At 42.0% G+C, this 15,824-nt stretch overlaps 1 protein-coding gene across 2 annotated transcripts in view; it reads right to left on the reverse strand.

The window, feature by feature from the left end:
• LOC306737810 (phospholipid-transporting ATPase ABCA1-like) overlaps positions 1-15,509 on the reverse strand; it is a gene marked incomplete at its 5' end in the record, with an annotated part of 33,905 nt that extends 18,396 nt beyond the window's left edge. The window contains 7 exons of one of the 2 annotated variants that reach the window (XM_079219604.1): positions 3,672-3,758; positions 5,308-5,499; positions 7,395-7,516; positions 12,611-12,729; positions 12,965-13,106; positions 14,140-14,233; positions 15,444-15,509. In XM_079219604.1, the coding sequence (XP_079075730.1) occupies positions 3,672-3,758; positions 5,308-5,499; positions 7,395-7,516; positions 12,611-12,729; positions 12,965-13,106; positions 14,140-14,233; positions 15,444-15,509 (822 nt within the window). Of the gene's footprint in view, positions 1-3,671; positions 3,762-5,307; positions 5,500-7,394; positions 7,517-12,610; positions 12,730-12,964; positions 13,107-14,139; positions 14,234-15,443 lie in introns of both variants that reach the window. The other variant, XM_079219603.1, reaches the window with a different exon arrangement.
• Positions 15,510-15,824: the final 315 nt, after the last annotated feature.

Genomic DNA, 15,824 nt, shown 5'->3' on the forward strand with positions numbered 1-15,824 from the left:
CCTATTCCTCTCGTCTCAGGAGAACCTGTCCTTGATAGACTATCAACATCAGCTACGTCAGGCTGAAGGGAGCAGGCAGTTCCACAAGGGTTACTACAGGTCAAGCGACAAGTTGCCACAAGTTCCCCGTCGATGACTCCAAACTGGAGATGCCCACACAATTATATCACCAACTCGTGATTTGGGAAGGAATGAAAGGAGTGGTTTTGTGTTTTTGTTCCGTGCAAGTAAGACAAAGAAAGGGCGAAAGAAGAGGGGCGCTTCTGTTGTCCAAGCGTGAACCGCAGGAGGTTACATGGGATTACGGTCAGCTCAAACTCTGTGTGAAGGACGGAGAGAATATCACACCTTTTCCTGAGGTGAATATGGGAGGAGATGAGAGATAGACGACAGAAGCTGAGAGACAAAGAAAGAAAGGGAGACCATAGGAGGTTGAAGCAGAGCAGGAGGTGGAAATGAGTGCAGAAGGCGCGAGAACAAAGAGAGGTTACTATCGGTCGTTCTCCTAATAGGCAAACCTCCGCAGGCTCCATAAGTAGAGCGCTATTATACTGTTACTGTGTACACACACTCACTCCACAAACACCCATGCACGCACAAACACATTAACGGGCGGACACGTTTCAAGACAAATAACACTGTTATCTCCGCTGACGTGTCATTTCAAATGAGCTGTCCAGACTGCAGCGTGTAATTCTTATTCTGATCGTCAACAAGAAATTCAACACGGCTTTCCGACAAAGCAAAAGTGAGACTGGGAGAACTGTTGCGTCTCAGATCACGCACACACGCACACACACACACACAGTGATCGTTCTGTATGCAGTTGCTCCGCAGCCACATCAAACCGCCTCCTTCCTGCTCTTTCACATGCAAAGAACTGGGTGCCATAATGTGTGTGCTGTGTTGGACTGGGTGCATATCCGAGTCTATCTGTAGATGGTTTTCTTGTGAGGCTGTCTGTGTTTGTTAATGCATGACAAGGTCGTGGGGTGTGCATATGCACTTGTTACAAATGTTCTTGCAAGAGGCTACAATGGCTGCAAAAAACAGCCACCATTTTGTTCCTCTTGTTATGGAGTCTCACACACATCTTTTTGTAAGTAGTATTTTTACGACCGTGTGTGTGATGCCCGCTAAAAATGTGTGTTGGTTCTGTACGAGTGCATATTCATTTTGCCTGTCCTGAAAACACTTTTGTGTGACTGAATATGTGTGTCATTTCCCTCAGGAAGAGTCTCATGTTAACTTGGGTGGCTAGGACACACACACACACACACACACACACACACACACACACACACACACACACACACACACACACACACACACACACACACACACACACACACACACACACACACACACACACACACACACACACACACACACACACACACACACACACACACACAAGAAGAGGATTGTCCGAGAGTAACCTGGTAGAAGAGTCTGTATGAGGTTACTAAAGTTCAAGGGTACATTCCAGCAGACTGCTATTTAGACCAGAGCCGCTCAGGAGGCCAATTATATATTTAAAAAAACCCATCAAGTAATACATTTGAACTAAATCTCAACCAGGTTGTGACCTGAATATTCTGAGGATATTCTAGGATTAGTTGGTCTCGGGTCCACTCCTGCTCTATGGAACAATGGTTACCAACTCCAAGCAGGAAAACAACAATACACTGATCAATGTACAGCAGGGTAAAGCAAACAGATGTCTGTGCAATATCTTTGTATTCTGACCATATTTTAGAGTCAGCTGAAATGAGAGATTTTGATCTAACTTCCATCCAGAGATGAAGTGGTAGATTTCTATGTGATGACAGCGATCGGGTTACGGGACAGCGAGGTTACAAGAGTTTATTCACACACTCTCCACTGCTCCGCTAAGCAACCTCTTAAGCTACTTAGAACACAAAGAAGATAAATGTTGCTAATGTTTCCAAGAAGCACGTTGATTAAATCAGTCAGCATGCATTTGTTAGGCTTTTATGTTGAAGAAATAAATAACCTGTAAATGAATGTAATCGTTTGGAAATGAGTGAGAGTCCAGATTATTAGGAGTTTAGATCTCCGCACTTCAGCCTTCTGAGCTAAACAAAATAATCTAATTATTAACAGAGAAAAGGTTTCAGGAGAATAACACAATTAATTAGGATTTAGTAAGAATACATTTAGGACTATGGATGGCTGTTGAGCTATAATGATGGGACCAACATGTTCTTGATGCTTATGTAGAATCATGCTGGTTTATTCCGAGCTGTCAAAGTGCATATACAAAACTGTATATGGCCTCCACTGACTGACATTGACCTTTTTTTTTTTGCCTTCCAACAGGGATACGCCCTGGACCGAACCACAGGCTGCAGGTGATAACTTGTTAGGAAGTAGAGGTTAAACGAGTGCATTTCTCCATTCTTCCACTTTTCTCTTTTACATGCTTCATGAGTTCATGTTTGTTAATCATTGCCCTCCCACGCAGTGTCAAGAACTTCATATGATGGACGGAGGACAAAAAGGAATGGTGACGGCCGCTACATGTGTAGTTGAGGACAGAAGAAAAGACGACCACACTGATGTTCTTACAGCTGCTTAGGCAGGAAGCGCTATCTCTTACACACACACACACACACACAGCTGGGTGTATGTTTTGCCAACTCAGCAGAGCATTAGCCTGAGAGAAAGGGGGTTGTGTGTGTGTGTTGCTTCACTGTGTGCATATGCGAGACAACGAAGACAGTGCACCTGGTTGTTGGCTGAGCAAGGCTCTCGATGCCGCAATTTCACACAGCTCGTTCTTATTTAAGCTCCAGGAAGATTTATGATTTCCATCTTCATGCAGAAAGGTTATCTGAGGTGGAATCTCGCCTCTAACTAGAATCGGCGCCTCACGGCCGTATGCCGGCACCAACCGGTCAAGTTGCAGTTCACATCCACGTCTGATCAAAATGTCCTCACTTTATAACTTTATCCTCTCAGATATTTGTGTGAAATTGTTATAACTGGCATATGAATTCTTGATTTAGGACCCAGAAAAAAAAAAAGGTTTTGTGCGAACACAAGGACTTTTGACCACCACAATCTTATCAGTTCATCCTTGAGAACGTTCAGACCAATTTTTTAGGAAATTCCCTCGAGGCGTATCCTGAGATATCATGTTCAAGAAAATGGGAAGAACGAACGAACCGAAAACATAATGCCTGCTGTCACAAAGGCATAAAAAGGGGGAATGTGATCCAGAGAAAACCCAAGCCCCGGTGGTAGAACAAAGCCTCTATTAACATGGCTGAATGTTGAAATGCAAGACTCCTGTCGACACATAATGGCCGGATCCTCCTTTTGCCTTTTCTTTGATATTGACATAAGGATTACCTTCTTTGCCCTTTGCTCGTGTTAAACCCATGCAGCAATTCTTTCTTTGTAGAACTTTCCAGGAATCCGCGTGTGCCGACGTATATGTTTTTATATTGCCGATATGGCCCTGACCCGACTGCCCCAACTTGTGTAAATACATTTCATACATTACACTTCATCGAAAGCTCTTTCTAGGTACGAATTGATTTTAAACATTACTACAGGAGGCTGAACTTTGGAAGTAAATATTTCAGTCATCCTGTTTGTAAATGTTATAAAGTGTGTAAGTTGTGTTCTTTGTGTGTATTTACCTCCACGGCCAATGCTCCCAGGCTCTCCAGAAGATTATCGGTTGCAGCTGAGACTTCCTGAACGACTTTGGGGTCCGACTTCACATCCTTCTGTAAGACAGAAAAGGGCATCTTTACTATGCAGCTGAGATTTACTCTGCATTGTTGGTTCCTGCGCACAATTAATGCATCCTGAAAAAATACATACGATGAAACATAAAATGGAACAAATTGTATGTTTATTATCTATAAATTGCTTGCCATTTAGTTTATTTCAAATTATCTTTTTGAAGCTTGGATTTCCTAGTTATCATCCATTACTGTGTTAACAGCGATACAATCTTCCATGTTTTATCCATTTATACACTTTAGAATTAAAGATGGTGAGGTAAAAGGAGAAATGGGAGAGAAAGAAGAAAAACAACACTCAGGGTCAAAAGGTGAACGGGGACGCATTCCGAGAAAGAACAACAGGTCACAGTAGCTTTGGCCTCCTCCTATGTTCCCATCTGTCAAACTGGTGTGTGTGTGTGTGTGTGTGTGTGTGTGTGTGTGTGTGTGTGTGTGTGTGTGTGTGTGTGTGTGTGTGTGTGTGTGTGCGCGTGCGCGCGCGCACGTTCTCGTCTATCACACTAAGCTGTCAGCTGCTGGAACGGCTGACAGCCGATGAAGACAGATCAGCCATCGAGGAAAAGTAGCTTTTCCATACGTTCTCTCTATTTCTCACTTGTTGTTTTCTCTTAATTTAACGATTTTTATCCGTACACACATGCAAGAGTTCTCTCCCTCACCCATTTGCACAATTGTATTACATTGGACAGGAATTTTTATTCTCACATCAACATTTGGATACTGAGTTCCTGTAATAAAGAGGAAGAGTGTGTTTTTGGGGTGAATCAGGTCTGCAGTGAGCCAGGAAATGATCTCATTCTTATATCAAGTGAGTTATCTCATCCTTTGTCTTTATTCTTTTTCTTTCTCCCTCTGAAAGAGTAGCAGGCATATTAGCAGCAGACCACAGAGTTTTTTTTTTTCACCTCCTGCCACTTCACCATCGTGACTCACATTTGGGTCACGGGTTTTATGGGAAGAGGGCAGACTGTTCTGTAAGATACAGGCAGAGGAGAGGTGACGCTGGACAGGGAGGAGGCGGAGGGACAAGGAGTAAAGAAAACAAGGGAATCCAGAAAGCACAAAGTGTCATAGTGAGCAGAAAAGATGAGGGATCAGGGATTTACATACAATGGTTGAATACGGGGGTCTATCTTTTGCCCTATGCAAACAGTGAATCGCCTTGTCGCATAATATTAGTGTCACAGTCAGCGGCTCTCACAGTAAAAGGACCTCAAAAGGCGATTACAATAAGTCTATGAGCAGACCAACCGTGGGAGACTTGTTCATGATGTTCCAGTGCATATTCAGTAAACACCCAAGTTGTTAAATGGAAAGACAATCTGTCGTTGACGTACAGTTTAGACATTTCTCCTGATCTCAGTTTTGAAGACGGTGAGCAAAACGGCATCATAACCGATACAATGCACGGTCCAAACCATGACAACAAGATCATTGTTGATAAGAACGTTCCATTTGATTGCTGGGCTTTGTTTGTTATGTTAAAACTCTGGTTGAATGTGTTTGACTCAACAGATAAACTCACCCGAATGGGTTTGAAAAAGTCCAAGTTGGAGAGGAAGTGGCTCTGGGCCTTGTCTAGCCAGTCACTGGAGGACTGGCAAATGATTTCTTGAGTCAGACGGGACACGTTGCGGTCGGCGATGTGGACAAACTCCTCCAGCGGCGTGGCGTTACAGAGGTCTCGGAGATGGAAGCCGAAACCTTTAGTCAGCACCTGGACGGAGAAAAAAAGAGCCCCGTGGTTCAGAAAGAGTAGAGAGCATGACATCACATGTGTACTAGATGAGGTGAACAGAGGACAGAGGTGGAGATAAATATAAAAAATAAATATCCTTAAAACACAATAAAAATAAATCTTTAACAAAGCATATGCAAAGCTGTAGAGGGGTATTTATTCCTGATGCCAAGTAAGTATTGCATTAATATTTGATGAGTAACACGGTCTGAGTTTGAACACAGAGTACTCTTGGTGGTTTGTCTCGACTAATTATAGATCGTTATGTATCAGTCCGAAAAGGTTATGTTCCTAAAACCTGACAATGTGTACAAAACAATGATGTCACAGGAAGATATTGCTGAGGGATCTATGAGGGAAAGAATTGTTATGAATGTCAATGCTCGGGCTTGCCAAGGATTTTTTTGCAATGTCATCCAAATAAAACTTATTTGTATAACAAATTATTTAACACATTATTTGGAAGAGGAAGCGCAGCTGCACACGTACAGGCGGAGTAACAGAATGTCCTTTTTCTGGGAAATAAGAGGACCGGACAGAGGCTGCGTCTTCTCTAACAGAGTCAAGATGTTCAGAGTGTGTGTGTCTTTGTGTGTGTGTGAGTGTGAGTGTCAGGCAGAGAACAGGGCAAGAGGGGAGCTCACTGACTTATCATCTAGATGTCCTTGACCAGTCTGTGTTATTCCATCCTGTCTATCATACCACGCACACACACACACACACACACACACACACTAATCTTTTCATTGGAAAAACAACAGGGCTTCTAAGAAAGCAGTAAGTTTGAAGGAGTGGAAATCATACTAATCGCCTCCGAGAACTCCAAAAATATATTTTTTCAAAGAAATTATTATAATTCTTCCTGTGTTTGCTCTCATGCATCTCAATTAGGCTCAAACAACAACAGGGGCACAGCAATAATAAGTTTTCATTCACGTTCACTCCCATTCCTTAAACAATGATCCTTATGACCGTCAGAGACTAATGGATAGCCATCTTTGATCAATAGATGTCTGGCAGAAAGGGATGGGGAGAGGAGAATCTGATGGTGTAAGTTTGTCTTTGAGCCTCGCCACGTGAGGAGAAATGAGGGGGAGGGTAAAAGGGGAGAAGAGCAGTCATGTGACACCAGCCCTCCAATTGCAAAGCAGGGGTGGAGCTGGTTGGGAGCTGTTGTTGAGGGGGTCCTACAGTAGGAATCTGAGTACGTCAATGTATGTGCGTGATATTGGATGAACTTGATTTAAATGGGAGGAGTGTGCGCGCGCGTGTGTGTGTGTGTGTGTGTGTGGGTAACATGTGGATGGGAGAAAGATAATATGTGCAGATTCCCCAAAAGAGGAATGAAACTAAGAGTCAAGGAGATGACAATTACTCAGAAAGAGATAAATATGGAAACTCAAATAATTATTCATCTTACAGACTTGAAAGGAAAATAGTAAAATGATATCCGAAAAAGAATGACATTTTTTTTTGGAGGACAAAAATAGGAGGAAGAGAGGGGCTTTTGATAACCGGCAGCCTCTTCACCCAACTCCCACATTGGTTGTGGGTATTAAGGGCTTAGCTGTGCCACGGTAGTCCTGTGGCCCAATAGATGCTGTCAAGCCAAGGTCATTGGATTTCTGCATGTGTGGATTCTCTCATGTGAAAAGAACGTAACACAGTGTTGTTGTCTGCTTGTTGTCTGCTTTAGGCATTCAACATTCTCCCATGTGGTTTAATCACTGAATTTACAACAACCCACGATCTTTTGGGTGTTCTGAAATCCTAAACCAAGATCATCATCGAATGAAGGGTAAACGTTGAAGGACGTGAGAATAGGGTTTATATTTAAAAGGGTTAAAACATTTTAAACAGTAATGCTCTTCTACCTTCTCCAGATTGACGTCAGCCTCCACTATCTGTTTCAGCGCGTGACGAGGAAGAGAGGCGTTGTGGTGCAGGAAGTGGGAAAGGGTCTCATCGTCTTGCAAAAAGTCCTTCAGCTTGAAACCTAGAAAAACACACAGATAGATAGAAGCAGTAAGTCAACCAAGCCAACTATGAAACATAAAACTATGATAAAAAATTTCTTTATTTTGATGGTTGATATAAAACCAGGACTCACGGCGGTGTTCCCAGCTTGATATTATACAATAACATTCCATTTATTTTCCACTATTGAGTTGGAACATTCTCAATATTCAGATTTATCCAGAAAACCTATCAAATTCACACATTTTTCCTGGCCAAAGTATACTTCTTAAAATTCCCAAATAATTCCAGAACATGTGCTCCATGATAAAAGGTTCAATGATGCGACAACAATGTGAAGTACATTGTACATATAGCACAGAATCACACTGTCCTCTGAACTCTTTTGTACTTTTACTGCATTCCAAGGAAGTCAACCCATTTCTGAAACTGGCCTGATTCAGCTGTGTGACACGCGGGCACACTCACACTCACACACACACACACACACAATCTCACACCCTCCTAGCACACCGGGGTTACTACAGGGCGTTCATCTTTGGTCCAGATACTGCATCCCAGTCTTCCCGTCTCTCTAACTCTCTTCCTTCGTAAATGTTCACCTTTCACCGACTTATCTCTACCCAGAGCCACTTCTTACCCATTACCCCTCCAGGCGCCCAATACTGGTGCCAAAACATGCCCTAAACTATGGGTGATACTACTTAAGAGGAATCATGCTGAGACAGCAGGAATAATCTTATTGTTGGCTCAACAGCTCGGTTGAGTAACTGCACACTTTTATGTGAGCGTGGCTCAATGAATCAAACTTGAAGAGTGATTATTTCTCACCCTAAAGTGATTTACGCATTCTTCTACTGCACTGGGTTATCACGAGGCGAATTTATTACAAAGAATGAATGATTACTGAGTTGCTCTTCTCAAGTCTGTTCACGAATTAGAAATGCTGAGTCGAACTTTGATGGCTTATTTCCAAATATCTTCCTTCATCCCCCTCCCTATCGGTTTCCCTTGCCCTCATCTCCAGTAAATCTTTTTTCTGCTTTATTTCTTTTCGAGCCATCATATGACCCACACGCACGCACACGCAAACAGGAAACACTCTCCTTCTACTGAACTGAACTTCCCCTGGGAGGAAGTGAAAGAGAACAGTGTGTTTCTGTGTGTTCAGGGGGGCATGTGTGTGTGTGTGTGTGTGTGTGTGTGTGTGTGTGTGTGTGTGTGTGTGTGTGTGTGTGTGTGTGTGTGTGTGTGTGTGTGTCGCTCTCCCTTACAGCCTCCATGGCTGTGTACCAGAGTTTGTGCTATTTGAGTTTGAGGTGTGTCTGTGTGATACACATACATCCTTACCATCCCTGCTCTCCATGGGCCTGCGTGTGTGCGTGTGTGTGTGTGTGTGTGTGTGTGTGTGTGTGTGCATGCATGTGTGTGACCTAAACTCTCGGGGGTGAACAACCAGGGAACGCTAATAGGTCTAATCAGTGTCCCAGTAGGAAGTCGCACCTCCCATGGTGCATTGCATCCAAAGGCCCTTGAGGACGGAACAGACCGGATGGAAAGTCGAGCAGTACTTTGTGCAGTCAGCAAAGGTGCGTGTTTGTGCTCCATTTCCTTGTTTTTTTATTTATTTTGCAGGGACAAATGCACACTAATCAACAGTAAAACTGTAAGTGAGTCAGAGAGGATTTTTTTTTATGGCAGCCTGAAAATACATCTTCAATAACACAATGCAACTAAGATAGACAGACAGTAATGTATGGACAAAACTAATTCACATCAAAGAAAGAAAAAATATATAAGAAAAAAAATAGAAAAAAAGTGTATATATAAAACACTGGAGGCACATAAAATACATCAACACTAAACAAGACAAATGCACATATACAACAAATAAGCAGGCAGGACAGACAGTACATTAATGGTTGCACACCTGATTGGCAACAAGCCATTCCTTAAGCTATGTTTGACTGTTTTGTACGTTTCTTTTGTGCATATGTGTGATGGAAGAGCATTCGATGAGTTTGCTGAATTCACAGAAAATGCAGATATGCTTGTCTTATCTGTGTGCGTTTGTCTTTGTCTCCTCGGCCCTAAGTGGTTTAAATACCCTGAGTTATCAAGAACAGAGAGCTTTTCTGAAGTAGGACCACATAAGAAGTACCAAACCCTGGTTGTGTTTGTTGTTCCTATATCGGAGATCTGTATATACAAGGGCGAGGCCCACATTGACGCTTGTCTGTGCTTGATCCTGACGGTTCCTCATCCATTTCATATTTGATAACACCCAGACTTAGTAACCAGGAACTTCACTTGTCAAACTGTACCATAAACAGGCTGTACTCTCTATGGAACTGTATAATATCCCAAATCTAGCTTGTCTAACAAGCACAAAGTAGCATTCCTGAATCCAAAGGAACTTTGAGTTCTGATGAGGAAAGAAGTGACAGATGGAACTCTGACAGCAGTGAACTCATCACACAAAATGGGAGTTTTGATGTGGACATTTGGAGGAGCAATAACTGGTTGGCTTGTACCTGAGCATGTCTGACTCTGTGTGATCCGTGTGTGTGAATGAGAGCTTGTATCAGCACGTTTCTGGTCAGGTTAGAGAAATGAGGTCAAACTACATGTTGAGCTCAACATTATGGGCTGATGTTTATGGTGAAGGTGATGAGGAATGGATTCATAGAGTCAAGCAAAAGGGTAGCACAGTCTCCATTTTAAAAGATTAGGCTCAGACACAATGAGCCTTTGGAATCAAATGGAGTCCTTGAAAAAGGAGCCAGCCAGATCAAATATGAAGGTGAAGAAAGCTTAAAAAGGTAAGATGTTTCTCTCTATTATGCAAATCCAGTTTCAGCTTCAGGGGGGGTAAAATAATAAGAAAAAATCTGTGGCATATGAAAAGCTCAGCATTGGCAATCAGACTCAACCGATCTCTCAAGCTTATTTATCTATTTGGTACTAAGAACACTGTTCTCATGTCAAGAATACTCCACGAACCTGCTCTTTAAATGTTCAAATGTCTGCCACGTCAAGCAGGAATGCATTAGACCGGTGTGATTTATCTAGTTGTCCTGTGCCGGAAAAGCTCATCCCTCTCCCTCACCCTTTACAGAGCCTCTTCCCTGTCGGTGTAAATCTCATGCTCTGACCCCGCCAGTTGCTGAATTATTAACCGACACGCGAGGGGTGTCTGCTCTCGGCTCTTTGGTCCATGCTGCTCTTCCTATAGAGGCCCTCTGCAGCTTTGTCCTGCATCATACTTTACTGTCCCTGCGCTACATCGGTGCATTCCCTCACGTGGATTTAAGCATGTCGCTGTGCATTTAGAAATCAATTGTGATGAAGTGCATAGATGTGCTGTTAAAATGATGAAAGAGTCTTCTGAGTAGATAACATGAGGATCTATTACTGGGCTATAATGCCATCTCGGAGTACATCCCATGACACACAATCAAATTGAGAAACATGTGAGGAACTTTTTACCATTAAAAATAAGAACCTTTTTCCTTATTTTGCTCTGGTGTGTAATCTCTCTCTCGCCCTATTTCCAGGCCGTGCGTTTCTTTGTAGGGCCGTTGCATAATGTAGTGTAGCTCAGGGATAGCAAAGCAGACTGTAGCCCAAACAACAAGATCCTTTACCCTTACACTGGGGTCTGATGTGGAACCAGGCTAACACCCTTTATTTATGGAAACTAACTGATAATGCTGGAGCAAAGAAACAGTAATGGAACAAACAAAAGGACACGCAGTCTAATTCGACTCAGTCATTTCACTCCTTGTCACAGCTGTTGACTGTTTGTGCACTTGGTCCTGTAAAGCCCTTTGTTAGCCTCCATTTTATATAATTTGTCTTCATAAAAATCAGTCCATGTTTTCCATTTAATTTTTGCCATGGTTTCTTTGTACACATGGTCAGCTAAAAAACAGAGATTGCTCCAATGTCAGAGTAATGGGTACTGACTGAATTTAAATTAAATTAAAGAATAAAATCTCTTTTTCGCTGAGCAAAGTTAACGTGTTTGTGTGACTCCCATTCAAATGAAGTAAAGTAAGTGCTGTTTTAACACAGCCTCCTTTCTTACTTTCAGGTTTCTTTGACGGAGTCGGCACAGCAGAGACACCAACAACATGCTTTGTTTTTTTTAGAAAGACAACCTTCCTCTGCATCCAAAAAGCCAAGGTCATGGTTATAAATACATGCCTCTTTCATTTTCAAAATCTTCTAAAATGTGAGGTTATGATTAAATGTGTAGGTAAAACTGACAGCAGAGACGCCTCGGTGACCGCTCCTCCTTAACAGGAAGCAGCAACATTCGAGGCAGAGCAACTCCATGTTTCCTCCCGGATCTGTATAATCTGTATAATGACTGTCTGGGTGGTGCTCAATGTTCTGCTTGTCCTGTCTTGCAGCACCAACACTGGCACGTAATAGCGGAATAGTACAACACCCACTGGCCTCTGGGAGAGGTGCCCACCCCGGCTGGCAGGCGGTGATAAGGGAGAAGGACACGTTGCACTCTGAGCACTTCTCTGAAGACTTGGAGCTAACATCCGCTGCTCCACTGCGAAAATGACCATGACAAGTCGCTTTATCTAGTTTTAACATGTCGCTAATCTGTTTTTTGTCAATTTACCAATGTGCAGTGATTCAAGCTTCATTCACTTTGTACTAATTGAATGGCATGCCTCACTCTCTCTTACAACATTGGAAACAAATATCTTTCCATTAACAACTTGTCTTGGACTATTTAAATGAGTCAGACATGTGTAGACAGGGAAGAGGGCCTCCATGTTGTCGCTGAATCGTTTGGAGACTGAACAAACTACAATCTTCTTTTTCTTCCATAAAGAATTATAAGATTCAAGATCTTGACAAAAGCTACTTATTGCTTCTTTCAGGAAACAAACAATATGTTTTCATGAATCTAATTATTTCCCCCAAGCTCAGAGGCATCACCAGCAGTGTGTGAATAAACTGTAGGTGAGTCACTGACTGTGTAGGAGTGTTCCCTTCTGTTTGAATGGATGATCAACGTAAATGGTGGGCGGGTGTCAAAAACTATACAAAGCATAACAAAAGAAATTTAAAGAAGGTATGTTCTTACCAGCAGTGTTCTTCTGCAGCTTCCTGAGGGCCCTCAGCAGTCCTTTGTATCCCTCATAACTTTTATCATTCTGAGTGTAGAACAGGATCTTCTTGGCATCATTGAACAGACGGGAGATTCTGGAGATGTTCGCGAAAGTCAAAAATCAGACACGCTGTTTCACATCTCTTGAGAACTCAAAGCCTGAGGGGATATTTTCTTAATTTTTCTAAAAGAATACATTTTGTGCTCGATTCAGAACAATTGTGTTGCAATATTGATACAAAGTGACACAAAAACGTTTTTCCCCTTTGCACTTTGAATTGGTCAGAGCGTTACATAACTATGAATCAGCAAGCAGGCCGTGTTACTCACATAGAATCATTGAAGTTCCCCACCACCCCGGGAGTCTCGCCAGGGGTAGGATTGCGGAAACAGGGGTTGTTGGCGTTGCAGATGATGCCTTGCACCCAGGGCAGGGTACCCGCCGAGGGCATGGCCTTGTTAGGGAAATGGCCTGGAAAAAAAGGGAGCGCATACAATGTCCATGATTAGTTTTAATGGACTTAAATATTAATCAAACAGAAACGTGTCTGAATGGAATCTTCCGGACACCATCTGGCTACACTGGAGGATACCGATAAACTATTACATGTAGGCCGTCGCTACCACTGCCTCTACAACACTGGCATTATGTTTACAATTATTATGTACTCTTATCAGCTACCTTTATGGCTACGATTTACTGAGGTTAACTATATATACTATACTGAAGAGATAAGAGAAGATAGTGAGAAAAGGGTCAGGAGTTGGAGTTTACTGGGCTAACTGGGTTCAAACTGACTTGTGATACATTTGATATCAATGATTTTGTTACAAATAGGGGAACTGGTTTGGGGGATAACGATCCTCACACAAGCTCATAATGATTACATAACTTTACTGGATTTGTTCTTAACCAGAGCCACGTAGGTCTGTGTGTGTGTCCAGGCATGAACCTGCACCAACGTTTATAGAATCATACGTACAGACTGAAGACTGTCAAACTCATTTAAATAAATGAACTACACATAACGATAGCTGTGGCATTTCAATAAATATCTCTTTGGAAAAACTGTTACAGGTAACTGTTTAGCTCCCCTAAATGTAAGAATTTTTGGGTTTGTGTTTCGGACTCAATCTTATTGAGTTGAAACGTGGTCAAAGTTATGAAACCACCAATTTCAGGAGCTAAAGGTCCGTTACTTATTCACACAGTGCAAACAAATGTTGACACATCCGACCGATCCTTGTGTGACAATAACATGGAAACTCTGGATGAGGAACATGTTGATCTTGCCAAGAGGCAAAACATAAATAATGGCTAAAAATAGAAAATGTCAGAACAGTTGAATAACAGACTAATTTAACTCAGCAGTAGCAGTTAAACAAAAATAAATACTCCATTGTTTAAGGAAATCTGAAAATCACAAAAAAGCAAAGAAGCTGAATTGTATTAGATCAAAAATAATCTGTCAAGTAACTCCCTTCCTCTCTCCCTGTCTGCTTACATTCATGTTGCTCGTAGGGTGGATAATGTATCCTGACTGAGATCAGGATGAAGAAGATGAAGAGAGGCCAGATGATCTCAATCAGCAGCTGGATCTAAGGGAGGAAGGCAAAAAGGATGATGACAAAAGTTAACTAAGTATATAAATAAAGGCTTCACTATCTTGGGAAACAAAATTGTGTGAATCAAATGACTAAATCCCCCCAAAATAGTTTTTCTGAATTTGTAGTTCATCTAAGGTAATCTCTGCTGTTATAATAAAAAAAAGTGTGGTGGGGGCTGTTAGCTGTTGTCCTTTGCAAACAGTAATCCCACCGTGAGTTTAGTTGAAGTATATGGGTTAATAAGGGGAGACAGGGCGAGAGGTCTGCAGGGTTTAAAAGGGCCGTGTCCATCTGTTCCATATGGCCCCTCCACTTCAGCTGCCCGTTTGTCAGCCTGAACCAGCATGGCAGACATGCAGCGCCGGGATAAGGAATCAAGACACGGTCTTAGAAAACTCACTGTTTCCCCTTGTTGGAAACAATTGGCTTCATGTCAAGCAGCCACAGCCGTCACTTTGAGGAGGAGTTTCTGCTTGATGGTCGACTGGCTCAATTGTATGCAGATGAGCCTGCTCACACATAAAGAACGTCTATGCTACAGCCTGGAACTGAACTTTGATTTACATAACTTTGAGTGTGTGGGCATCAACCAGCACAAGACCATTGACTGGACAATGCATCTGACATGTGTCATCCTCACATCTTTGACTGACTCACTGTAATCTGTAGACTGTAATGCGTTTTCGGTCCAAGTGACTCGGAGGAGAATTACATCACTTCCATTGTTGTGGGCCGCGTACCAATTGGAACATGCATATTTATGAGGAAAGACTTAGACATCTACTGGAGGAATCGGCTCTGATTTAAAGTCGATCCATTGAAAATGTGACTGAGACAAAGCATTCAGGGGAAATTAGACAAAAGATTAGATACCCCACGTGGTGCTTTTTAGACTTATTTTATGGACTAATGAATCTGCCTGGGAGAATATATACTAATGTATGTTATTCTGGGATTTTTTTAAGTAAAATGTTCATTTTTCTTGTTGGATCTTAATTAAATGAAAATCAAATAAACCACAAAAAAACAGCATGGATTAGTGAAAAACTGTGTTTTAGGAAAAAAGCATAAGGAATGGAATATATATATATACATACCAATAGATAAGAAAAATGACCAACTAATTGATTGTGTACTTGTACTGTGTACTCATCCAATCCATTCAGCTTACGAGTCAGTAATTTGAAGGACTCCTACTTACAGTCTGTCTCCGTCGATAAGTGAAGTTCTTCCAAAGCAGTAAACCCAGTTGAGTGGAGAAGGACATGTTGGCGTCTTCCCAAACTCACTGAGCACGCTCCAGCTCCTCACTGGGATCCCAAAAAGACAAAGAGAGAGAGAGAGAGAGAAAGAGAGAAAGAGGGTCAACAACTGCAAACATAGACATGTACTACATGCAATACTTGTGTTCACAAAGGCAACAACAAGGAGATAGATTAAACACAGTCAGCAAACAAACACATATATTCCAGCTTTGTTCTTTTGGAAAAAGACATGGTGTACCAAAAAACAAAAAAAATTCTACATTGAAGCACAAAGCAGAACAGAAAGTCATTACGTTAACAAAACATAACCACATGCA

The sequence above is a fragment of the Taurulus bubalis genome (assembly GCF_910589615.1).
Source record: "Taurulus bubalis genome assembly, chromosome: 6".
NCBI lineage: Eukaryota > Metazoa > Chordata > Actinopteri > Perciformes > Cottidae > Taurulus > Taurulus bubalis.